At 35.8% G+C, this 26,285-nt stretch overlaps 1 protein-coding gene across 1 annotated transcript in view; it reads right to left on the bottom strand.

Moving 5' to 3' along the window:
- The window catches only part of VRK1 (vaccinia related kinase 1), an 85,686-nt gene that overhangs the window by 19,927 nt on the left and 39,474 nt on the right, over window positions 1-26,285 (bottom strand). The window contains exons 3-11 of the mRNA XM_011991652.1: window positions 24,614-24,669; window positions 15,858-15,927; window positions 14,686-14,773; window positions 9,122-9,230; window positions 8,896-8,988; window positions 6,705-6,837; window positions 5,796-5,916; window positions 5,455-5,513; window positions 1,345-1,523 (exon numbers count right to left, since the gene is read on the bottom strand). Of these exons, the coding sequence (XP_011847042.1) occupies window positions 1,345-1,523; window positions 5,455-5,513; window positions 5,796-5,916; window positions 6,705-6,837; window positions 8,896-8,988; window positions 9,122-9,230; window positions 14,686-14,773; window positions 15,858-15,927; window positions 24,614-24,669 (908 nt within the window). The remainder of the gene's footprint in view (window positions 1-1,344; window positions 1,524-5,454; window positions 5,514-5,795; window positions 5,917-6,704; window positions 6,838-8,895; window positions 8,989-9,121; window positions 9,231-14,685; window positions 14,774-15,857; window positions 15,928-24,613; window positions 24,670-26,285) is intronic.

Consider the following 26,285-nt stretch of genomic DNA (forward strand, 5'->3'; position numbering starts at 1 on the left):
GAGGTGGTTGCTCTGGACAAGTTCTCACATAACAGCAGAGATCTTTACTTCTCAATCAACAAAACAAAATTTTAGAGAAAAACACTATACAAGCTCGCTATAAATATTAACGCAGAGAAATCTATCCTGAGCAATAAGAAACACTCTGCTTGTTTATGCATGTATGCGAAAAGTAAGTTTACTACAATACCTTACTAAAAAATTCCACTCAGGCTTCCATTTTACCCTCTTCATTTCAAACATGGATGCAGCGTTCAGCATACTTGTTGACCACAAAACTGGAGCAGATGTAATTAAGACAAAACTTATCAAAGAAAAAAAAGTGTATGTAGATGCATGTATATAATTTCAGATTCTATGATGAAATTACAGAGACCTGCTATTTGGCACAGAAAGTCAAATTTTTGGTATGATTTCAAAATTCCTATCTCCTTTGTTAATTGAAAAGATAAAAACTTTTAAATATGTTGCTTCTGATTTTAAAGAGAGAAAATTCTGTTTTAACCCTTTTTGTCAGTTCAGAATATGAGATTTCCAAAGAAATCTACTAGAATTTGTAAAGTTAATGACAGTAGAAATAGTTAATAATGTAAAAAAATTTTTTCTTCTAAAAGTTGTTTTCCTTCCTCATATAAAAATAGCTAACACATTGTATGAAATAATTTCAGATTATAAGGGAAATCAGTAAGTTTATCAATAAGTTAATTATCAAAAATAACCAATAGCAAATCAGTAAGTTAATGCCTACCTGTAAAATCTAAAGTGATGCCAGAAGTTCCTTACATGCTTGTATAATACTTCTATCATAAAGTTCATTATTTAACATTTCTCTCCAAACAATTAATGCCCTTATATGCTGATACAAGCTTTATATAATGATATTTCCTCACAGAGCAAAATAATGTTCAAATGGTAAAATGTACCACACCAACAAACAAGGAAATTTTCAAATAGTAATTTTTCAAATACCCGTTTTCGACTGGTAAAACTATGACCATATCCACAAATAAGAAACAACCGAGACAGTATGAACCCTAAGGGGTGACTTGGGAGAAAAGAACATATAAATTATGAATTCAGTGCACCATCAAAATTTCTCTGTCAGGTATCAGTATTTCAAGTTAAAATCATTTCAGAAATTTAGTAACTTGCTACCAAACATAAGAAATATATAAATAACTATTTTTCTACAACCCTCTACACATTGTTCTGTATTATAAAAAGTTTGCCTTAATTGCCACGCAATCTGTTCTTTTTCTTCATTGAACTACTGCTATACTTTCTTATAGTATTTGTTGCAATTATAAACACAAGACCAAAGAATAATTTGATAACAAAATTCACCTTTGTTATTGTTTTTGCTTTCAAACCTCCATTCTCCACAACACTGAGGTCCAATTTTCCATCATCCTTACTTCCTATAGCTTTTAGTCCTTGCAAAAGAATATCACGTAAATTTTGATAAAGAGGTTTTTCAGTGTAGTCTAGTAATTTCACTGTTTCCATGTATTTCGCAATTTCACCTAAAAGAATAACACAATCATTTTATAACTTTCAATCACAAATCTAATATATTTCGCTCTTACCTCTAAAAAAACAATTCATGGTTATAGTAAAGTTAGAATGCAAACACACATCTTGTTAAGATACCTATTTTTTTCAATCACTTCAATGAAAAGTATGCTTTTGAACTCAGGAATTGTCAGATAACTGAAATTAAAAAAGTATTTTGAGATATAATATAAAACACACTTTTGTAATTGTAAGAAACAAGACAGAACTTAAAATTTAAATATTCATAAAAATAACTATTTTAGTATTAAAGTTATAATACAAAGGGATCTAAAGATTATGAAAGTAAAATGTCCTTAAATATAATGAATATCACAGCCAATTTGTTTTTGCCATCAAAGCCATTAGCTCTATAGCAGATAGAGAAATAAAACACACCAAAAAGAGGTCAAAGAAAGAAGAAAGAAATAAGGTCTGGCTTTCCTATAAAAGAGAAAAATCAGCTTCCAAATGATAAAGGTTTACCGTACACTTAGACAGAACCACACCATAAAAAAGAAATCCTACTAGTCAAGATCAACACTTCTCAACATTAAAAATCCATTTTTGAGCTAATGACTCACACACAGACCTTTCCCCCAACCTCCAGACTTGTATATCTACCATTCATATATTGGTCCTTGGATGTGTAAATATCACCATTAATTCCAACAAACCCACATCTAAACTCTTGACCTATCCCTAAAACTTGAGGTTTTCTCTGTCTCAGTTACTGAGAATTTCATCCTTCTAGCTCCTCAAGCTAAAATCTGAGTTAGTCATCCTTGAATCATTTCCTCTCACACCAGTCCTTCAAGAGATCTTATCAGTTCTATACACACACACACACATGCACGTGCACACACACATTCATTAACTCAAATATTTATTAAGCACTTCCTATGTGCCAGGCACTATTCCTAAATACTTGGAATATACCGAGAAAAAAACAGACAACAGTACGTAACTTCCAATTTCTTCATCTGATAAAGGAGATGTACAAAAAAAAACTAAAACAATTATCACCATATATGATAAAACATTGAAAATGCTCCCCCTGGGAGAGAACAATGTCCATTTTTGCCATGTCCCTTCAGTATAATAGAATAGTTATGTGTACTTTTAGCTAATACAATAAGAAAATAAATAGAAGGCATAAAGAGTGGAACAAAAGATGTAAATCAGACTTTAGTCACAAACAACATAATACTACATGTGGAAAATCCTACAGAATCTACAAATAACTACTAGAACTAGTACATAAATGTAGCAAGGTCATAAGATGCAAGGTAAATATATAAAAATCTATCCTATTTCTATAGACTAGCAAAAAGCAATTGGAAAATAAACTATTTAGAAAAGACTTAAAATAGCATCAAATACTTCGCAACAAATACAATGAAAGATGAGCAAGATTTTCCTAAAGAAGACTATAAAACACAGTTGAGAGAAATTGAGACAGACCAAATTTAATAAAAGATATACCATACAAGTGGACTGGAAAACTCAACAGTATAAAGATGTCAGTGCTCCCCAAATTGGTCTACAGAGTCAAATTCAATCCCAAGGTTCCAGCAAACTTGGGGGTGGGTGAGTGTGTGTGTAACTGACAAGGTGATTCTAAAATTTAAATAGAAATGCAAAGGGCAAAGAATAGCAAAGTAGCAAAGTCTAGTTAAAGAAAAGCAGTGCTAAAGAATTTCAACTACCAGATACCAAGCTTAAAATAAAGCTACAGTAACTAAGACAGCGTGGTCCAAGAATAGCCAAAAAGAACAACTGAAAAAAGAGAGTCCAGAAACAGATGCACAGATCCACAAATCCACACTTGATTGATGACAAATATGACAACAAAGGAAAAGAATGGTCTTTTCATGGAAGGTTGCTGGGTCGACTAGATATAAATATGGGGATAGGAAAGATACATGACCCCTCCTCAAATAATACCCAAAAATCAACTGCAGGTAGACTATACATCTGTATGTATAATTGGCAAGCTGCAACTGCCAAAAATTAGAGATGAACTAAGAGCAGAATAAATAATGGTATGTAACTACAGTAGAATACCTTATAGAAATGATAATGAAGAAACTACTGTTAAACATATACAATAACAGGGCCAAGTGCAGTGGCTCATGCCTACAATTCCAATACTGGGAGTCTGAGGTAGGAGGACTGCTTGAGCCCAGGAATTCAAGACTAGCCTGGGCAACATAGTGAGATCACATCTCTACAAAAAAAATTTTTTTAATTAGCCAGGTGTGGTGGCGTGTGCCTGTAGTCCCAGCTACTTCAGAGACTGAGGTGGGAAGATCTCTTAAGCTCAGGAGGTCAAGGCTGCAGTGAGCTGTGACTGTGCCACTGCGCTCTAGCCTGGGCAACAGAGTGAGACCCCATCTCAAAAAAACATAACAACAAAAACAATAACAAAAAAAACCATGTGATAATGGGGATGAATTTCACAAATACATTACTGAGTGAAAGAAAAGGACACTAACAGAAGTAAACCATAATTTCACGAGGACAGGGATTTTTACCTATTTCATTCACTGTATTATTCCATTTCTATAAATTTTAAACACAAATATTTGGTACTGGAAATTAAGGTAAGTGACTCATTCGGCCACGAGGGAGAGGCTACTGATCGCTATGAGGTCCAAGGCATAATTCTGAGAAATCCACATTGTATTTATTGATATGGGGAGTAGGCTGCAATTTTAAATAGCATAAGGTCAGGGGAGATAGACCTTCCTGAAAAGGAGACAACTGAGCAAAGGCTTAGAAAGACTTCTGAATATATGCAAACTGACCAATTCTCACTCTTTGGCTGCTACTTCTCTTGCACGGGTTATTGCAGTGGCCTCTTAACCTGCTTTCTGCCTAGGCCCATCCTTGCTCCTTTGGCAGTCCATCCCTACGCCAGAAGCAGGAGACCTTTCCCCTCAGGATAAACAGTTCATATCACTCTTCTAATCCAAACCTTACACTCTTCCTTGAAGTAAAAGCCAAAGCCCTCATGATTACCTATAAAAACAGTCCTCGCATCTCCTGGGCACTAGTGTCCCTTCTGCCTAGAACTCTCTTCCCCAGACTTCTACAGAGCTCACTCCCTCCCTCACCTCCTTCCTACAACTGCTCAAATATCACCTCCTAAGTGAGGCTGTCCCTGGACAGCCTACTTAAAATTACAGTCCTCCTCGCTACTTTACTACCCACCCCAACTCCATCCCCCTAATTCTATACCCTGTTTTCTTCTAGTTCCACAGTACTAACCAGGGGAACATACAAATTTTGCTCATGTGTTTACTATCTAACTCCTCCAACTAGAATGTTAGCTTCATGAGGGCAGGGATATTTGTTTTGTTCCCTGATGTACCCCCAGTCCCTGGTGCCCAATAAAGCCTCAATACTTACTAGCTTAATGGATGAATGAAATTTGCTTCCTTTGCTAAAAGCACTGAATAAAATTGAGTAAGGCTCAAGTATTCATTTAACAAACCATCGAATACCCTTTTTTTTTTTTTGAGACAGAGTCTCGCTCCGTCACCCAGGCTGGAGTGCAATGGTGCGATCTCAGCTCACTGCAACCTCTGCCTCCTGGGTTCAAGTGATTCTTCTGCCTCAGCCTCCTGAGCAGCTGGGACTACAGGTGCATGCCACCACGCGTGGCTAATTTTTGTATTTTTAGCAGAGATGAGGTTTCACCTGTTAGCCAGGATGGTCTCGATCTCCTGGCCTCGTGATCCACCCACCTCAGCATCCCAAAGTGCTGGGATTACAGGAGTGAGCCACCATGCCTGGTCACCACCTAACATCTTACATTAAGGGCTATTCCATGGATACCATGCCTTTTTATCCCCAGAAAACAAAATCCCTATTAACACTGAAGAAGTGTTTTCCTACCTGGTTTGTTTTTCTCAGGAAAACATTTGTCCATCAAACTTGCAATATTTTCTCTATATCTGTTAAAAATTAAAGAATGAGTCACTGTTTGAAGCTTGATGTCATGTTATTAATATGAAATAAAAATACATAGCACATTAAGCAATATTGTGCTACATTCTAAATATGCTTACAGACATTTTTCTAAATTAAACAAAAGACCAAGGAACCTTACTGTTTAACAAGTACTTTCTTATTTCTATATCAGTATCAGTTGAAACTATAGTTCCTGTCAAGAAACTGTGACTAAAAACATTTGGCTTATCATGATTTTGCTAGAAATAACTTAAGTTTTCCTTTACCTAATTTTGGAATCTCTAACATATTTAGGATCTTTCAAATTATCCTCCCAAGGAAGATGGCCAGTAAGCCATTGGATCATGCAATAACCAAGTATTTCCAAATCACCACGTCTTGATGGGGCTACAAATGCAAGAGAAGAACATTAGGTAGACTGAAATAATTTTTAATATATAATTTAAAGTATATATAAAGTAATAAGGTAAAACAAGTCAACTCCACAGTCTGTTTTTCATCATAAAATTTTGACTGCATTTCACCTAGGTATTGGACAGTATAAAAGAAATAGCTTACCTCCCAATTTACTTCCAATTAATAATTTCTACTTTAAAACTCAAACTGGCAAATTTTAGGGTTTCAAGCAGAGACTGTTACTCTAGAAATAAAACAATGATAGACTCAATACTGCCTTTGGAAAACTTGAAGATATTCTTAAAATTTTTATATGCTATTAAGAGGCCCAGAGAACTGGGTGTTTGAGTTCTTCCACAGCTTTGAGCACAGAAGAAATGACTGCTGAGGAAATAAACTAACTTAACAGGTAGTAAAATAAAAGTGAGCTGTTACAAAGTTGTAGATACATAAGAAACTTGAGAAAAAATACAAAAACAAACAAACATTCCAATTAAACTAAATAAAACCAAAAAGAAATCCTCATCGCAGTTGAATGAACCACTACCACCTTCTTGGTTATCTTTGAAGGTTGCAAGGAAAAGGCAAGAGAGAAGAACACAAATGGCCCTGGAATACAATTGTAGGAGTCTCACCTCTGCCTTCTTTCCCCATGCCCCTGTGCCTCTTCAATTCTTATTTATGTATCTATTTATTTATTTATGCATAATTAAGAACTATGTAGGAATCCGGGTGAAAACATTAGCAGTCTATTTCTCACTCAAGTACTACTGACATACCCACACCATTGTGTGCATCGATGCTCGTGAATTCAATAGTGCCATCATGACATCTTTTGGGGTCTTCTTTGTATTCTTTATGAACTCCTTCTGGGCAGTACCGATAAGCAAGGCCATAATCTACCAAGTACACCTATAAATTTCCAAGCACCAATACAAACTAAAGTCAAAATCACTGCACATATACCCCTTTAAAGCATAGAAACAAAATACTGTCATCTGAAGGTGGGTTCATCTACAAGGTCATTCCATAACACTCCAAACAATTTAGATCCAAAATGCAAACAGCAGCAAATACTTAATTCTGAAAGGCTTTTTATTTTTAATAAAAATGCTAAATGACCACACAGCTATAGTGTAACCACTTGACTTCATATACTTTTTTAAGATAAGTATATGTTATACTTGTAATTAATCTTGTCTCTTCAATTTGAATGAAAATTATACATTTTATACTTTATCTTACAGACTCTAAAATTGAGCACAGAGCAAACCATCAATACTTGTTGCGATACAACTGCTACTTCCCACACAGAAAAGCACACCCAGTAGAGGACTGCTAACGATGTTGACACAGGATATGTTAGTTACCTTCTATTCCTCTGTTTCTTCACTTGTAAAATAATCAAATCTCAATTTACTTTATAAAAATATTTCATACATCATAATAATGATCTAAAGAACTGTTAGATCAGGCTCTTATCTATATTTAAATACTATATTCTAAAGCCAAGTCTTCATGATTAAAAGTAAATTTTAATATTATATACATACTTATTCATAGGCATATACATGTGGGTCTGATTAGCATACAAAGCTAATAAACTTGGCTTTCTTCTATTTCATAGCCACACATTACATCTCTAATTCTGAGTAAATGTCACGAATGCATGCATCTGGGCACAAGAGGAAACTGAAGCAAAAATATGTAGCTAGATCTAGCACATACATCTAACACTGGAAAAATAATCCCATCCAAAGCATATGTCTGAAGGATAACAGAGCTGCAAAAATATTTCCATATAAACAAAGGCAGCATGTTTTAGTCACCTGCAAAGTGATATAAGTTGTATTTTATTATACTGTACAAGTCCAGTCTATTTCAATTAATGGAACCCTTATTGTTCAGGTTGTTAGCTGCGTTTTCTTTGTTCTTGGCCTAGAAACATCTAAAAAGAAATGGCTAGAAACAGCAGAGATGAATTTGATGATTGCCTTTTTAAGACTTCTCCATTAGCACACTGTATTAACAGTATAGTAACTTTCTTCTTTTATACTTACATAGATTCCCTTATATCCACCATAACTGACATTGGAGGAAGGGAAGCAAACATGAGACAACAGAAAAAGAAAAGGGACCCAAAGGAAAAAGGAAAAACTAAGCAAAGGTAAAGGTACATTTGAGAGAAAGAATGAAGTACAGAGTACTGACAAATAATTATAATAATCAAAGCACCCAAACACACTTAAAATGTTTAAATCTTCCTTTTTATTTAAGATCAAGAAAGAAGTGAGAACATACATTAAGTATGAATGTCAACTAAACCTTACTTTCACCGAAATCACAGAAACAGCTATACAGGAAAATAGTATAGATCCCTCTACTTCAACTAAACTCACCTAAATAAAGGTATAATAACATTAGCTTTTCTCCTTTCATTAGAAAGTAAAAATTACAAGGGAATGTAATAAGCAAAAAAAAAAAAAATGCACATTTGAATTCCAAACACTAAGGGTATACAAATTTAGACAGCTAAGATATTTCTGTAAACCAATTGATTTGAATAATCAACATGTTAAAGACCAAATTTTCCAAGTAATAGAACACTTACATTTGATGGATTTCTTGAACAAAGGAATAAAAAAAGTGACAAAGCAGACAGGCAAACATAATTCATTGGTGTACTATATAATTTTAAGCTTCCACCCCCAAATAGCTATTTGAAATTCATTTTGTATCACAAGCACTTCTTCTGAATCTTATTTAGGGCAAAATAGCCAACTTGATAAAGTGCCAACAAATCACATCAAAAATGTAGAATGTTAACTAGATCAAAGTGTCAAGAAGAAATATTATTACCAAATCTACTTCAAAAAGTAAAACTTCTACATAGGTTCAAAAGTTCAAAGCAACCATATTTATTTTCAAACAACACGTTTTAAATAGTAGAAATTAAAGTTATAAAACTACCTGGTCAGGATTCTTGTAGTTCAGAAGAAGATTTGAGGCCTTGATATCTCCATGCACATACTCATGCTCGTGAATATATTCCAGAATATCCAGCTATGAAAATACATACAGAATAAGTTAATGCAGTACCTAACACCAGCCAGCAGAGGACCAAGCTTCAACATAAACTAGCCTTTACTGTACTAAAAACAATTTTTTAAAAACAAGAAGAATATAGCTCACATACAATTCTTAAGCTTAGCTGCAAGACAGTTTTCCGAGAAAACCTTTTGGCATTTGCTTCATATATTTTCTGAAGGTCACTCCCAAAGCGATCCATTATCATAAACCTATAACTGAAGACAAATATGAAAAGCCAATGAACAAAATACAATTCAAGAAAACCAACTTTGCAATGAGTACTCTCAAAGTAATCTTTTCAAGACAATGTTTAGTAAACACGTTTTTTTAAAAAAAGAAATACAAACATTTGCAACAATTTCTCCCAACTAGAAATCTCAAGAGTTCAGAGTGCTTTCAGGTCCTGCTTTTTACCTGGAGGGCCTCTTCCTGGTCTCAGCTAGTTTTAGGAGACTATTCAATTTAAGATAATGCTCACAGAGAGAACCCAACAGGTTTATTCACAGTAAAAATAAAACAAGCTAAATAAAAATGACAGCATTGATTTTTCTCATAGTTAAAATTAATTAATGTTTCTGGATATCAGCTTCCTTCCTGTGACTGCTTCTCTGTATTTTTAAGGTATAATCAGCAGTAACAACATTCTGCTAAAATCAAGATTCTTGTCAGATGCTTTAACAAGAGCCAGATTCAATACCATTGTTTAAATGGCGCAGAAGGATTGTACATTAAACACTCAATGGCCAAGATTTGGGGAAAAACAAATATCCTGGAAAAACGTGAAGATAATTGGTTTGGCCGTAAAGCAGCTATGTCACCTTGGCTGAGTCACATTACTTCCTTGGGCCTCAATTTCCACAGAAGTAAAATGAGAGAGTAGGGACTCACCCTTTCTAAGGTCACTTCCAGCACCCAAAACTCAGATTCAATAATCATGTTGTATTTCAGTATGTACAGAAAAGCATCACCTATTTGCAATAACACTGCTCAGCTTCTGCTCTGAGGACCACTTTTACCTTCAACGGTTTTCCAGATTCTAATTTGTCTGGTGAAATCACTCAGTAAATCAATAAAAACCAAAACCACACTCAGAATGTTTCAGGACATCTCCAACAAGGAAGATTATGACTCATCAACACTCTAACATCTAGCATTTACTGAACACCTGGTATAAGCACAGCACTACTGTAAGTACTTAAAATGTTATTAATGCATTTAAACCTCACATCACTCTATAAGGTAGGTAATTCCTATCATCCCCATTTTACAGCAGAAGAAAACTGATAATTTGTACTCTAGTATGTGGCAAAATCATGCTTTTAACCACTGCACTACATATACTGAAATAAATGTCAGTAGGATACAAAAACCCCATTTATATGTTGTAGGCTTCTATGATGACAATATGACAAGTTCAATAGGGAAGGAAGAGTTGACTAACATTAAAAGACAAGATGCTGAACAAGTAACTCAGAATTCTATTCATTTTTGAATTGGAAGAAAATTAGAAAATTATCTTGTCTAAACATCTTTTAATAAATAAAATAACTAAGGTCTTCAGAGGTAAAGTGATTTGTCCAAGGTTATAAAATTAGTCAGTGGTGGTCGGGCGCAGTAGTTCACGCCTGTAATCCTAGCACTCTGGGAGGCCAAGGCTGGTGGATCACCTGAGGTCAGCAATTCAAGACCAGCCTGGCCAACATGGTGAAACCCCGTCTCTACTAAAAATACAAGAATTAGCCGGGCATGGTGGCAGGTGCCTGTAATCCCAGCAACTCAGGAGGCTAAGGCAGAAGAATTCCTTGAACCTGGGAAGCAGAGATTGTAGTGAGCCGAGACTGAGCCACTGCACTCCAGCTGGGCAACAAGAGTGAAACTCCATCTCGGTGGGGGCGGGGGGGGAGTGACAAAATGTATTCATTCATGTAGGATTTCCTAGCACCCTGGCTTGTAAGATAATAAAGTGAAAATGGTAACTTTGACTTCCTGGTTTCCTCTGTATAACAGGTTTTGAAAGGCTGAGAGATGAAACCAGGGCACATATACATGTTGGCTTTTACTAAATAGGTGATGTGCGTAATGATTATAATATAGGATGAGCATCTCAAATCTGAAAATCTGAAATCAGAAGTGCTCCAAAATTAGAAAGTTTTTTTTTAGTGCCAACATGATGCTCAAAGGAAATGCTCATTGGAGCATTTTGGATTTCCCATTTTCGGATTTGGGATGCTCAACCAGTAGGTATTAATGCAAATATTCCAAAATCCTTAAGAAATCCCAAATCTAAAATACTTCTGGTGCCAACATTTCAGATAAGGGATACTTAAGGCCTGTAATACACAGGTAACAAAAATACAACCTCTGTAACAGCCTGAAAGATGACTAAAACACAACTGCTTAATTCAACATGGGGTCTATCAATAAATTCTATTACATAGGTCTTTATTTTTATTCACAAATCACCCTACCACCACTCTTATTAAGCCCTTAATCTTGTCACCATACCTAAATCATAAACATCAACTGAAACATGATTCCACAAATTTCATAGAAGCCATTACCACATTCTTCTGGAAAGACAGCTCTACCATTGAGTAGTAAAATGGAAGTTATTTCTAAGTAACTTCTCCAAAGTAAAACTTTTGATGTAGACTTTTCTGGAGACTTGAATAAAAATGTGCAAGTAAAAGAAAAATATACATCAGTATAAATAATTTAATAATGGTAGCAGCTAACATTGTTCTAAGCCCTACATACATATTAATTCAAATGAGTTACAAGAAAAACTAAGGATGTCTGGTACGGGAGGGGGCTGGAAGAATAATCTACTTTCTATTTCTTTACTTTCTAAGACCTACGATGATTCTTTTTAAGAGCTTCAACCTAAAAAGCAAATCAATGCCTGATATATGACTAACGCCATCTTTTAAAGGAGACATTTCTAGCAACCTCATTTTATAGAAGAAATGGGCTAAGAGGTAAAGTCATCACTAATAAGTGGTGAGTTAAGACTTAGACTGTGTTCTCGTTTGTCACCACATTCTAAGGCACTTCTGATCCACACCAGGGAAGTTCTTTCCAGCATTACCCTCGTCAGTCTGCTTACAGTGTCAACCTTGGACCCAGTTAGCCCCCGGTCACCTCACAGGAGTTATACAAACAAAAGCCCTGTTTAACTGGTTCCAAACTTTATCATAAAATGGGTGATAAGAATGTATATGGTAAAATGTGATATGACAGTTTGGGCTACTTTTAAAAAGACCATCATTCTTAAGCAAAATATCACCACTGACAAACAAAAATCATAGGCAAACAAATGAAACCAATTATGATAATCACAGTGATGATGACTGCAAGAAATATTTCCTGGGCACTTACTATGTGCCCCTTATAATTTACATGTTTTCATTTCATCTTCACAGTAATTCATAAAGTACTATTATCCTCATCTCACAGACAGGGAAACGAGAGAGACAGAAAGTTAACTAGCCCATGACCACACCTGATGCAGTCAAGTACAATCAATCTAGTGCTAGATTTGTTTGGTGTTTAGGTTTTGCTGCAATATACTGTACTTGGTTTTTTTTGTTTTTTGTTTTTTTTTTTTTGACGTTTATATTGAAATTATGGAAAGAGGAAAAGGCTGTTATTCCAAGTGGAAAAATGCTCTAGCCCCAGGCACACTTTTCTTCCAATCATCTCTATGAAATGTGGTTTCCATAACGTACTGTTCCTTAGAAATATAACTATTGTATACTGGAGGACACAGTCAAACAGATTTGCTTCCTAGCAAGTCATCACTAAGGGTTTTTCTTGTCTTACTCCCCTTTAGACAGTCTTTAATTCACCATGTAAACCATTTCCCAAATGCCACCTTCACCACCGTGTCACCTCATCCCTTGCTCAAGAGCAAGTGATAGCTTCTGACTACCTACTAGACATTGGTTCCAAACTGTTCCTTCCTCTATGGGTCTTCATTATCTGCCACCGACTTTTTCTCCAAGTTTACTTCCTTCTCTCTTACACGCATGCCCTCTTCCCCTGCTAGAGGAAGACGGCCATTGAGTCATACAGTAGAACAGAAGTCTATCCTTGTGCTCACGTTAATCTCTCGCTAAGGATGCTATTCCGCCTCCTCAATGATTTTCTAAACCAGTAGGTTTTAACATTTAAGCGATTAAAGACCCCTTTGAGAGCAAAAGCTAACATCTATGTTCTACATATACTCTTGTAGCATTATACTTAATCATCATTAAGTGGTTAGCTGTTACTCCATTTCACAGATAAGGAAATTAAAGCAAAAAATTGCCCAAAGTCACACACATTTTAAAGGGCAAAACAAGGTTTTAAAACTAGGCAGTCTAGCTCTAGAATCCTTGCTCTTAACTAATCCTTGCTCTATAGTATTTCTCAAGAAAATATTATAAAAACTATAACATATTTTGCTATTCCAGCAAAATCATATAAAATAAAACGTTCAACGTGACTTCAGGAATCCCCACACTCCCTAAGAGAGGCCTGGTTCCCAAGTAAACAACACTGGCTGCCTACCCAACCACTACCCCTCCTCTTAATCCTTTCTAACGGAGCACCAATTTGGTTCTGGCATTCCATCCTTTTCCACATGGATCACTGTGATCACTTTGTCCTTGCCAGTGAATAGTTTAAGAATAAGTATTGATAAAATTCTGACCAAGAAAACATGAGAGGAAGTCTGCCACAGGGCTCCTGGGAAAGCTTTCTTTGCCAGGAAAGTGAAACTCACAACACACAATAGATACCATTTTCTGCCCTTGGGTACTGTGCCTGCATGTGAAGCCTAGAAATGGAGCAGCCACCTGGTGACCACACAATGGAGAACAGAGAACAAAACTAAGATGAGGAGGGCAAAGGTGCAAGATAAGGAACCTGGGCCCTTGATGACTGCCTGAGTCAAAGTTTTCCTTTACTTGCAGCTGAAATCATCCTAAGCAATGTATCCCCAGTTCCAAACTAAATCTACCCTTCACGTCTCAGCTACCAAAGCCTTACTCCATGAAGTTCCATTGATTCATTCAAATATGTATCAAGTGCTGCTTATGCACCAAAGTATTAGAGGTTTTCTCCAAATAAACTATCCCAAAGAATTCGTTCTCTCCATTCTCTGAACTCCTAAGACACACAAATCAGTATCATACAATTAGAGATTGTTTCATACATATTTGCTTCTAATTGTTTCATACACATTTGCTTTCACTCACCAGCTACACTAAATCCCTCATAAAGGGTGAGCCTGATCTGGTGTGGGCAGATTACGTATCCAACATGAAATACCAAATGGAATCCTGAAGGGGTTCCCTTTTGCATAAAGAACATAGTTTGTTTATTTTTAAGGGCAAAGGAAAAAATGCAGGGTCTGTTTGGCTTTGTTCCTCCCTGTCAGTTGATATTGCTCTGTAGAAGTCCCCTTACTAGAGAGGCACCCCTATTCTAATAGGGCATTATAGCCTGCTGCTATGGAAAGCAGAGGACAGAGATAACATCTTATTCCTCTCTGTCACATACATTCCACATAGTCTAGAGGGAGGCCTAGTAATATTGTAAGTGATCAGAAAATAATTACTGACTAAACCAACTAAATAGCGAATGTTGCAAAAGGGAAGGAGAAAGACAAATCACACATATTTTTACCTTTTTCCATTTTTGTCATGTAGACCAGACCCCCAATACTTAGGAACACCCAGGTACTTCAGCTTATGGGTACGAATCCATTTCTGAACTACAAATTCAAACAGATCTTCGTGATTTCAATTGTTATACATAAATGATAATTTTTTTAAAAATCATTAAGAGCAAAATGTATTTAAACATGCAATAAGAATTCGCCTGTATTCATAAAAAAGAAAATGAAGAATACAGTAATGAAAAGCATTTTACAATGAAAACATTTTTATTAACCTACAAAACTGTTATCCTGCCCTTAAAATTGTCTTTAAAATGAAAAATCTATAAAAAGCATTTTTTTAAAAAATCACAACCACAGTACAGTCATTCCTTTGTTCTAGGGGCTTGGTTCCAGGAACCGCCACCCCTCAAGATACCAAAATCCAGATGCTCGAGTCCCTCATATAAAATGGTGTAATAGCTGCATATAACCTCCACACATCCTCCTATATACTTTATCTCATCTCTAGGTTACTAATAATACGTAATACAACGAAAATGCTGTATCAATAGTTGTTACACTGTACTAGTTTTTTATTTGTATTATTTTTTACTATTGTTTTTATTGTGGTTTTTTTTTTTTTTTTTCTGGAGTATTTTTGATCCCTGGTTGGTTGAGTCTGAGGATGTGGCATCTGAGAACACAGGGGTGGACTATCCTGAAGTTGCAGTTTATCTCTCTAATTACATAATGTTTACTTGCTTCTATAGGAAGACCTATTTTTCATACCAATCTAAGAGGTTTTTCTTCCTCAATATAAAAGTCCTCAACCAGGAAATCAAGATCTAGGAGAGATGGAAAAAGGACAGAAGGGACTAAAGTAACTAGGAGAGGTTCTGGCTCTCTACCTTGGTATCTTGTTCTAGTTCAACAATAATTCTCAATGTTTAACAATATTTCCTAAATCATAGGTCATTTATTATTAACTTTATTCTACATATCAATACAGATAAAATCTTCATGCAACAAACCCATTAAAAGACCAGAATTCTTTCATACAAATCTCATGTAAGTGGAATTTGTAAAGCAAAAAAATAACAAAGAGTCATAAAAAATAAGATACAATGCTCTAGGTCTTGGCTTAAAAAAAAAGTTGGTCATTTTAAAAGCGTAAACGTATGTGTACTGTACTTCTTACTTTGCTCCGGTTTTGCAGCTCGTTGGTAGAACTTTAATTCAGTAAAAAGAGGTCCATTGTCACTGGGTTCCTTAAAATATAAGAGTTAATTAGTACTAGCAGTAGTTAAAATTACTGAGATATTTTCAATGAACCTTCAAAGAAGACCAACAAATCTATTTTTCTGTCCAATGTAATTTTGATACTTAAGTTTATAACTGTGTTAAGTCAAACTCCTTAGAAATGTTCAGAGAAATATTAGTCTATATTTCTTACATTGCTCAAGTTCTATTTCTATAAGTGATATATTATACAAAACCAGATACATAGCCCAGCCTGCAGAAGTTTAAGAAAAATGTTTAAACTAATTTTCATCTTTATTAAGCTTTCCCTTAAGCAAAGATGAGCAACCATCTTAACTGTATCACCAAGGGGCTACAAGATATTTCTCAGATTTAATAAAATTTCAATACCTGATTTAACCAATTAATGCCAAAATCCCATTCCTTTCCTGTTTTCATTACAGTTATATCTACTTTATCAGGACTGGCAAAAACAGACCTTACTACAAAGAAGAGTGCATATTCTGCATCTCCTTAACAAGCATGCACTGTCCACTAACCTGCATCCTTCCTTTCTGCCACGGATTCCTACGTTTGTCAAACCAAAGAGCCATTCAACTTATTTCCCACATGATTTAAAGTCAAGAAAAACATGGGGCTCATTAACAATTGTCTTCTACCAACGTTATGGACTACATTCATTTTATATTTTTAGAGATATCAACAATTAAAATTATTACTAAAGAAACATACATTCACAAAAAAGTATTTGCACAAACAAGAAATGACAGCCTGTCAGCAGTTTTGTCTTGTTAAGTAAATATATGAGTGGAAAAGATCTTATAATTCTGTGGACTTTTTAAACAGTAAATTTCATCTGATTAAAATTAGTATTTATTTAATGTTTGGTATTTTGTGTTGGTCATTATTTATTGGGAATCAGAAAAAAGTATTTAAAGCAGTGAAAACTTCAAATGAGGAAACTAACATTTTTAAACTAATTTTGGGGTTGCTTTTCTTTTTAGGAGGTATGAGAAAAAAATTATTTTGGGCAGAATATCTTGTGTAGCTGGAGTTCAAAGTTAAATAGAGCATTGGGGGAAGTGAGTAATGAGGCCTACTATCTTAAATGAGAGATAATTTATAGTTTTGGGTTACTAGAGATGACTTTTGCAAGCACTTAAAATATGTTCACCTTTTCTTCACTGAAGACATCCTCAACTGTAGAAAACCACTCCACACTCTCTGCTCTAATTATCTCAGATTTCTTATAATTCAGAAAATAGGAATCCCCAATTAAAGTACTTAGAGGAAGGTGGGCATGGTGGCTCACGCCTGTCATCCCAGCGTTTGGGAGGCCAAGGCGGGTGAATTACTTGAGGTCAGGAGTTCAAGACAAGCCTGCCCAACATGCTGAAATCCCATCTCTACTAAAAATACAAAACTTAGCTGGCTGTGGTGGCAGGCACCTGTAATCCCAGCTACTTAGGAGGCTGAGGGAGGAGAATCACTTGAACCCAAGAGGTAGAGGTTGCAGTAAGCTGAGACTGTGCCACTGCACTCCACCCTAGGAGACAAACCAAGACTCCGTCTCAAAAATAAAGTACTTAGAGGAAAACTGATTAGCCAATCTGCAGAGTCAGGCAGTTATGAATGAGCATTTAACAGCAAATGGGCAACACACGTTAACACTTGGATCACAACCTGAAAATAAGCTTGCCTTATTTGTTACAGGTAAGTACACTTTTCACCCTAACCTTGGAAGACAGTAGTATCATGGCTTGGCATGCATCAACTCCTTAAGAAGTAGGAACTAACCAACATACTGAAAAAGTATGAGTGCTGATTCCTTCATTTATGGACTCAGCACCCAAGTTTCTCTATAACCTGTGGCTCCTTTCCTAGCAGCAACAATAGTTTGACACTTGCAAGCATCTGCAAGAGAAACTTGCAATGTTTCCAGCCAATGGCTAAGAATAGGTCTTCGGTAGGAATCACAGAATCAGTGTAAGAAACAGAAATTCAAAAAGAGGAATTCTGGTAAAGTTCCTCTCCAAAGCTTACCTTTGGAATAGCTCATTTATATAATTCAGGTTTGAAAGAGGTTTTCCTAAGACAAATCAATATAAAATTCTGATTTATTCAGTTTCAGCCTACGTCATATCAACTTTAACTTTCAAGTTTTCCTTCAGGCAATAATTTATTAAACTTATAATAATGAGAATCAACCATATAAATCAGGCTATTATAATGAAAGCCCACTACAGGAAGGCTCTGCGGGCTCATTTCATACTTCTTCTAATCCAATAAACTTCCATTATCACAAAATAAAGGAGCTACTTCCTTGGCATTGCACTCTAGCCAAAGCTAGCTATTCCTGTTGAAGAAAATACCTTAACTCATAACTAAAATTTTATTAACATATTTCAAATCTAAAATACTCTGCCAACTCTATAATAGCCAAGATTTAGAAAAGAAATTGGGACTGACATTTTAACTAGAATATCACTAAACGTTTCTTTAAGACTTCTAAGTGTCAAAATGAAGATGACAACAGAAAAAAAATTAAAATGTGATACATTTCAATGGCACCAGCTAAAAGCAACTGGCTGCCATTTAAAAATGAAGCTGTACAAAATTTCTCCTTCCTACCAAAAAATTATGATATATGAATTAAAAATTCAGGTCACTTCTCATAACATCAGTGAGGAAAATGAAACATCAGTCTGCAAACTTCTTTCCAAGGACCTGTGAAATACAGATTCGTATCAGTTCACATCAGAAAAAGACGACGATACAATGACCTGTTAGGATACCAACCAAAAGCCTGACCTCTGCCTCTAGTTCTGCTATTGAAATGACTAAGGGTAAGTGCAATTCAAAGAACTACTAATTTCGCCAGGCGCGGTGGCTCAAGCCTGTAATCTCAGCACTTTGGGAGGCCGAGGCGGGCAGATCACGAGGTCAGGAGATCGAGACCATCCTGGCTAACACGGTGAAACCCCGTCTCTACTAAAAAATAAAAAAATTAGCCGGGCAGGTGGCGGGCACCTGTAGTCCCAGCTACTCAGGAGGCTGAGGCAGGAGAATGGCGGGAACCCGGGAGGCGGAGCTTGCAGTGAGCTGAGATCATGCCACTCAGATCTCACTCACTCCAGCCTGGGCAACAGAGCGAGACTCCGTCTCAAAAAAAAAAAACAAAAAAAAACCCAAAGAACTACTAATTTCATATTAAGCCTGTCAGCAAGAGAACACAAAAGAAAATTTCTTTCTCCTTGCATTATCCAACTTATTATCAATTTAACATTTCTCTCTGCACAGTTACTTTCAGAAATAAAATAATGTTTCTCCTGCAGGTCAAGAATTAAGGCCCCAAACAAAACCAGAGACCATCATTTGGTACATGGGAGAACATTTTTAATATGTGCCTAACATCTACCTTGAATGGGTATGTCTTAACTTCACTCCAATGCCAAATAAGAAAGTTGTGGGTTAACTATCTGGAGCTGTTTCATAAGGCAGATACATGTATTATCAGCAATAACCAATTTCTTGACAAAGCGTCCACATTAAGTTAGAAACCCTTACCAGCAGCACAGGGTACCTGCAAACCCCTACTGAAAACAAGGATAAAAATGTGCCTGCACACATGATTCCATTTAAAATAATTAAGGTGCTCTGTGTGCCAGATTCTACCAGTGGCTCTCAATCTTGATGCACAAAAGAATCACCTGGGAAGCTTTACTAAAAATACCAATAACCAGGCCCTGCACCCAGAGATTCTGATTATACTCTACAACCAAGATTGAGAATCACTGTTTGATATGCTAGTCCATTATTAAGTAAAATTTCACATTAGAAAATCAATTTACCTTTATTTCTTAAGTAACATTTGCAAGTTTTTTCTCTAATGATAAATACATGCTCATTTTAGAAAATATGGAAATTCTGATATATTTTCTTCATAAATAGCCATTTTATAAAACCTTCATACTACATATAGAACTTTGTATCCTGCTTTTTTAGAAATAATTATAAAACTTCCCCAAAGAGTAGTACATGTTCTTTGAAAACATGATCTTTAATAGCCCATAATGTTTTAAATGACAAATGTTCATAAACAGTTCTGATTTTAATACCAGGAAGAACTGATACTCATTTTACATGTTTGTTATTTGGTGAAACATTTCAACTATTAATATTATAAAGTTGTGAGAAGGCAAATTATGAGTGGGCCTACTCTCTATGGTACAGATAAGACAGGAAAGTGAAGGACATCAGGAAGTTGAGAGTAAATGAAGAGAGTAGTAAAAAGGCAATGGGCAATTAATGGCTAAAAAGTATTCAAAAGAATAAATAAAACAAGCATCTAAAGACTGCATAGGGAAAACAAACTTCATTGACAAGGTCCTTATCAGATAATTTAAAATTTAGTTAGAGAGACAGAATAAACACATTCAAAAAAACTAAAAACAACTAGTGGCATAAGAAGAATAAAATTCTAAAATAAATATTAATACAATGAGTGCTATAGGTGTTTATTCAGGAGAGAGTGTTAGGGGAAAAGAAGCAAATAGAAGTTACAAATTTCCCCTTCAAAGGAAAGAGAAAGTCAATAATATTATTTTTTGTTTTATTTTGGGGTTTTTTTTTTTTTTTTTGAGATAAGAGTCTCACTCTGTAGCTTAGGCTGGAGTGCAGCGGCACCATCTCAGCTCACTGCAACCTCCACCTCCCAGTTTCAAGTGATTCTCCTGCCTCAGCCTCCCGAGTAGTCGGGATTACAGGCATGCACCACCATGTCCGGCTAATTTTTGTATTTTTAGTAGAGATGGGGTTTCACCATGTTGGCCAGGCTGGTCTTGAACTCCTGACCTCAAGTGATTCACCCGCCTCAGCCTCTCAAAGTGTTGGGTTTACAAGCGTGAGCCACTGCGCCTGGTCAGTAGTATTGTTTTGTGTATGACATTCTTCTAGGATAACTACAATATCCAAAAAGTTACTAAAATATTAAATGCAAAAGAAAAATCAACTGAGTATTTATCACTGTCCTAATTACAAAGAGAAGAAATAATAAAGGATAATGGAAACAAAACTAAATCAGGAGACAGGAGATACACAGTCCTAAACTAGGTACTTGTTCTTAAACTTAAAAATATAATTCATTACCTTAAGCATATAGAAAATACCTGTTCCTGGCCATGTTTTTTCTTAACCGTGTAACTTAAAAAGGCAGTAAAAGTCAAGTTACACTGACTAACAACAGAAATACTTCTAATCACAACAGAAATATTTGTGATTAGAACAACAGAAATATTTCTAAGTACAATAACAAAGCACATCATTCTAAGATAAAATACAACTTAAGTTCAGAGGCCATGTGCCATGGCTCACGCCTGTAACCCCAGCACTTTAGGAGACTGAGAGGGAAAGATCACTTGAGCTTGAGTTTGACACCAGCCTGGGCAACAAAGCAAGACCTCATCTCCACTAAAAAATCAAAAAGATTAGCCAGGCATGGTGGTGCATGCTGGTAGTCCCAGCTACTAGAGAGGCTGAGGCAAGAGGATCACTTGAAACCAGGAGATCAAGGCTGCAATGAGCTATAATTGCACCAATGCACTTCAGCCCAGGCAACAGGGTGAGACCCTTTTTCAAAAAAAAAAAAAAGTTCAGGCTATACAGAACAAAAAAGACATGATTATACACCATTCCACCTACAAGATATGACACTGGCACACTTTCCTTCCAAGACACAGAAACGGCTATGCCAACTAACTGCAAGGGGTCAGAGGTAACCACATCATTTGAACCTCAACATTATGAGACGTCATAAGGAGACTTGCTTTCTTCTCACAACAGAACTCTTAATGAACCTAAGAAGAAACTCATCTTACCCATATATTTTAATATTTTAATTTGTATTATCAAAAACAAATGGACACAATATTCTGCAATTAAATACAAATGACCCAATTTAATAGTAAGAACTTAGTTCCTCTGATTTAGCAGCAGGCTGAATATTCCCAAAAGAATGTTATTCCATAAATGAAAAAGAAGAAAAATCCACAATGAAAGGCCATCATGAAAAGGGGCAGGAGAAATAAAGCACTGACACAACTTGAAAGGCATCACTTTGCTTCCGCTTCCCTGCACGAGGGAATAACTGGGACCCAGCCCTCCCGCTGCAAACAAAGATAAAAACAAACTTTAAAAAAACAAAATTTCTGTTTTCAGAAATTAGATAATGGGCAGGACAGGAGGACTGTGACCCCTAAAAGACAGAAAACAAAGTGAGTCCACGGCAGCCCTGGTTTTTTCTCCTAGAGGCCCTAGGAGTAAAAAGGAGGAGACTTAAGAGACCTACAGGGCAAAACAGGGAAGACCAAACAGAGTGCCAGGTAGGGAACTCTGCTACCAAAATCAACAACGAGATTGGAAACTTTAAATTAAGAAACAGTGGGGAAAAAAACGAAAGACCACTATCCTTCATGAACAAAGACAGAAGAATGCTTAACGAAGTATTCACAAATCAGTTCTAGCAGTATGTAAAAAGTGTAATACACCATGACTAAGTGGAGTGTATGTTAAGAATACAAAGTTTGGTTAATACTCAAATATCAATCAATGTAACTGCCACATTAACAGAATAAAGGAGAAAAATCCTGTGATTCATCTCAGATGTAGAAAAAGCATTCAAAAAATGAACAGGCAAACTACAGTAGAAAATGTTTAAAACACATATCTGAAAAAGGAACTGCACCCAGAAAAAAACTCTCTTACTACTCAATTATAAAAAGCAAAACAACTCAGTTATTTTTAAAAGATAAAAATAAGAGGAAAGGGGCAAAAACGATGGAAGAGGCACTCCACAAAGGAAAATACATGAATGGCCAATAAGCACAACAAAAAACTGCCCAAAATCATTAGACATCAAGTAAATGCAAACTGAAACTATAACTCACATCTACACGCTAACTGTAATGGCTAAAAAACAAATACACACACCTGACAATGCCAAATGTTGAAGAGGAAACAAACAGCACTGTCATATATTATTGGCCAATGTGTAAAAGAGCACAGCCATTTTGGAAATCTGCCTAGTACTTTCTTATAAGTTTAAATAGACATCTTCCCTATAAACCAGCAACTCTAAGTATTTATCCAAGAAAAAAACCTATGTCCATAAAAACACTTGTACAAGAATGTTTATAGAAGCTTTACTCATAATACCAAAAACTGGAAACAACCCCAATGTCTATCAAGAGAGCAATAAAATCAAATGATTGATACACCAACAATATGGATGAACCATTAAAACATTATGCTGAGCATAAGAAGTTACAAAACAATATATACCGTTTAATACCATTTACACAACCTTCTGGAACAGGAATAACTCATTCACGGCAAAAAAAGAAAAAAAAAACAACTCAAGACAAGTGGTTGCCTCCAACGGTGCAAGGGAGTAGGGTTTTGACTGATAAAGAACATAGGGAATCTTTTTAGTGTGATGGAAATGTTCTACATTTTAAGAGGTGAGGGATACACAGGTATATGTGCTTGTCAAAAGCCTTCAAATTGTTCATTTTATATCTACGTACTTCCCTGTAAAAATTATGCCTCAATTTTTTAAAAAAAGTTTAAAAATCACTAAAAAGGTCCAAAAAAGCTGACTCCTAACTCCTAAGAGATAAAATATAAAAGGGAGTAAAATGAAACAAAATGAAAACCTTCAGAGTAATCCTAATTCCTGAGTTCTGGCTGATATGGTTTGGCTGTGTCCCCACCCAAATCTCATCTTGGATTGTAGCTCCCATAATCCCCATGAGGTTGTGGGAGGGATCTGGTGGGAGGTAATTAAATCGTGGGGGTGTTCCCTTCATATGTACATCTATCCCATTAGTTCTGTCCCCTTAGAGAACCCTAATACATATATCCTGTAGGAGAAAAAGTAAGGGAGGAGTTATATGTTAATTTGCCCAGATAGTACATCCTGTTGGTTCTTCTATTTTACCAACACATATTCTTCATATGTATCAAATAACTTTGAAGAAGGGGAGTAACAAATGTTGGTAAGCAAAAAGGTACATAATTGACTTAAAAAATAGTTAAAATGTCTTCTAGTTTGCCAACATATAAATTGATCTGGCTGTTAGAAGTATGCTTATGTCAGACAGGATGTCGCCAATCTTTACTCATTACAAACTAATTTCAACATTATTATAGCAAAAAAGGCCCAACAATAACAACTAAATAAATAATTTAATTTACAAAAATGGAAGGGGAAGAAAACTGGGAATAAACAGAAAAAAACTGACCAAGTGGAAGTCCAGAAGCAAATGCAAAATAAAATACAATAAAATTATATTAAATTAGTATACTTATAGGATATAAATATAAAAAGTATCTGTAAAAGTAGCTGAAATTTCTTAAATGAGCTGAATATTTTTATTCCACATCTGCATGCCTCTATGCTTTCATTCATTTACCCCCAAATACCAGGACCACTTTATTTCAAGAGAGGAAATTTTCACACTCAAGTGATTTAAAACTATAAAGCTACTTTTGTGTCTTATTACATATTTTTTAAATTATTAAAAATTTGGTATCTTATGGTTTAATCAATTCTAGCTCATCAAAAAAGGCATTTTACAAAACAAATACTACACCAAATCAACAGAAAAGAAACAAATTAGCTAAAATATTTCTTACCACTTTTACAACACAAGGTGCATCACTGCCAACTGACTCTGAAGAATTCATATCAGCTGTTTAAAAAAGTAAAATATTTAACATCAGAACAAGTAATGTTATAAATATATTAATATTTAGGTTTGTGTATCTGTAACCCTTGATAGAATACACTTCAGTTCCCAAATATGTTTCTCAGAATATTACAGTACATTTCACATATTTTAAGACTTTTGTTCATGTTTTACCATATCTGAATTTAGAATACATCTTACAATTTCTGGTTTCTTCCATATGATTATCAATTACATATGGGAAACTGAGTTAAATAAGTTAAAGATTTCTATATTCAAAAGTACTAATGGCCTTTGATATGCTAAAGGATATTGTGAATTCCTCAGAGGGTAAGTGATACATTTCTTTAATAAAGTATGAAATTCTTTTAAGAGGAGCATCTGAAGAGTAAAAAATGAGGAAGCTAAAGTTCTAAAAAGCACTAGTTTAGGAAAAACTTATCTGGACCAATAGTTCAAGATGTTGGCACTAGAACTTTCAACTGCCATCAGAATAATTTTAATGTGGCTGTCATTTTATTTCAAGCAAATAAAGAAGTACAGTTGCCCCAGAATACTGAGTTAGAAAAATAAGGTTGCCCATATTCATTAAACAAATATTTACCAAGTACATACTAAATGTCAGTTTCTAGGAAATAGAGATTTAGCAATGAACAGGAAAAAATCCTCACTTACGAAAAAAAAAAGAAAATCCTTACTCTTACAAAGCCATCATTTCAGTGGTAGGATGCAGACCAGAAATAAAATATGAAGTACATCTGACAGTGTGAAGTGCTGTAGAGGACACATTAAGCAGGAAAGAGAGGTAAGCAGTGTGGCCACAAGTAACACTGACCTGGTGTTACCCGAGCAGTGGCCTGAGAGCAGGGAGGGAATAAGCCATGTACGCATCTAAGTGAAGAGTACCTTAGGGAAAGCAGCACCAAGACCCTGATGTGGGCGGGCACAGTGGCTCACACCTGCAATCCCAGCACTTTGGGAGGCCAAGGTAGGTGGATTACCAAGGTCAAGAGTTCGAGAGCAGCCTGGCCAACATGGCAAAACCCTGTCTCTACTAAAAATACAAAAATTAGCCGGGCATGGTGGTGGCACGCACCTGTAATCCCAGCTACTTGGGAGGCTAAGGTGGGAGAATCACTTGAACCTGAAAGGCAGAGGTTGCAGTGAGCCAAGATCATGCCACTCCACTCCAGTCTGGGCAAAAGAGTGAGACTCCATCTCTAAATAAACAAATAAATAAATAAGACCCTGATGCAGGAGTATGCTTGACATGTTTGGAAACCAAGCAGACAAAAGAGCTGGGGAGAACTAAGTGAGGCAGAAGAAGAGAGATCAGAAAGCGAAAGCAGCAGGGAACAAACACGATGGGTTTAACAGGTAACATATAGGTTTTGGCTGTCACTATGAATGAGATGGGGAGCCACTGGCAGAGGATCAGCAAAATCAGACTGTGGTAACAAAGACTTCTTTCGGCTGCTTTGTGGAGAATGGAGTATAGAGGCAAGGGGCAGAGGCAGGTAGATCAGTCAAGAGGCTAAACCAATAGTCTAAGTATATGGATTATACCTCAGGAAAGCTACTAAAAAATTTTCACAGGTTTGGTACAAAAATAATGTAAA

Source organism: Mandrillus leucophaeus, unplaced genomic scaffold (assembly GCF_000951045.1).
Source record: "Mandrillus leucophaeus isolate KB7577 unplaced genomic scaffold, Mleu.le_1.0 Scaffold4, whole genome shotgun sequence".
In the NCBI taxonomy this organism is placed as follows: Eukaryota; Metazoa; Chordata; class Mammalia; order Primates; family Cercopithecidae; genus Mandrillus; species Mandrillus leucophaeus.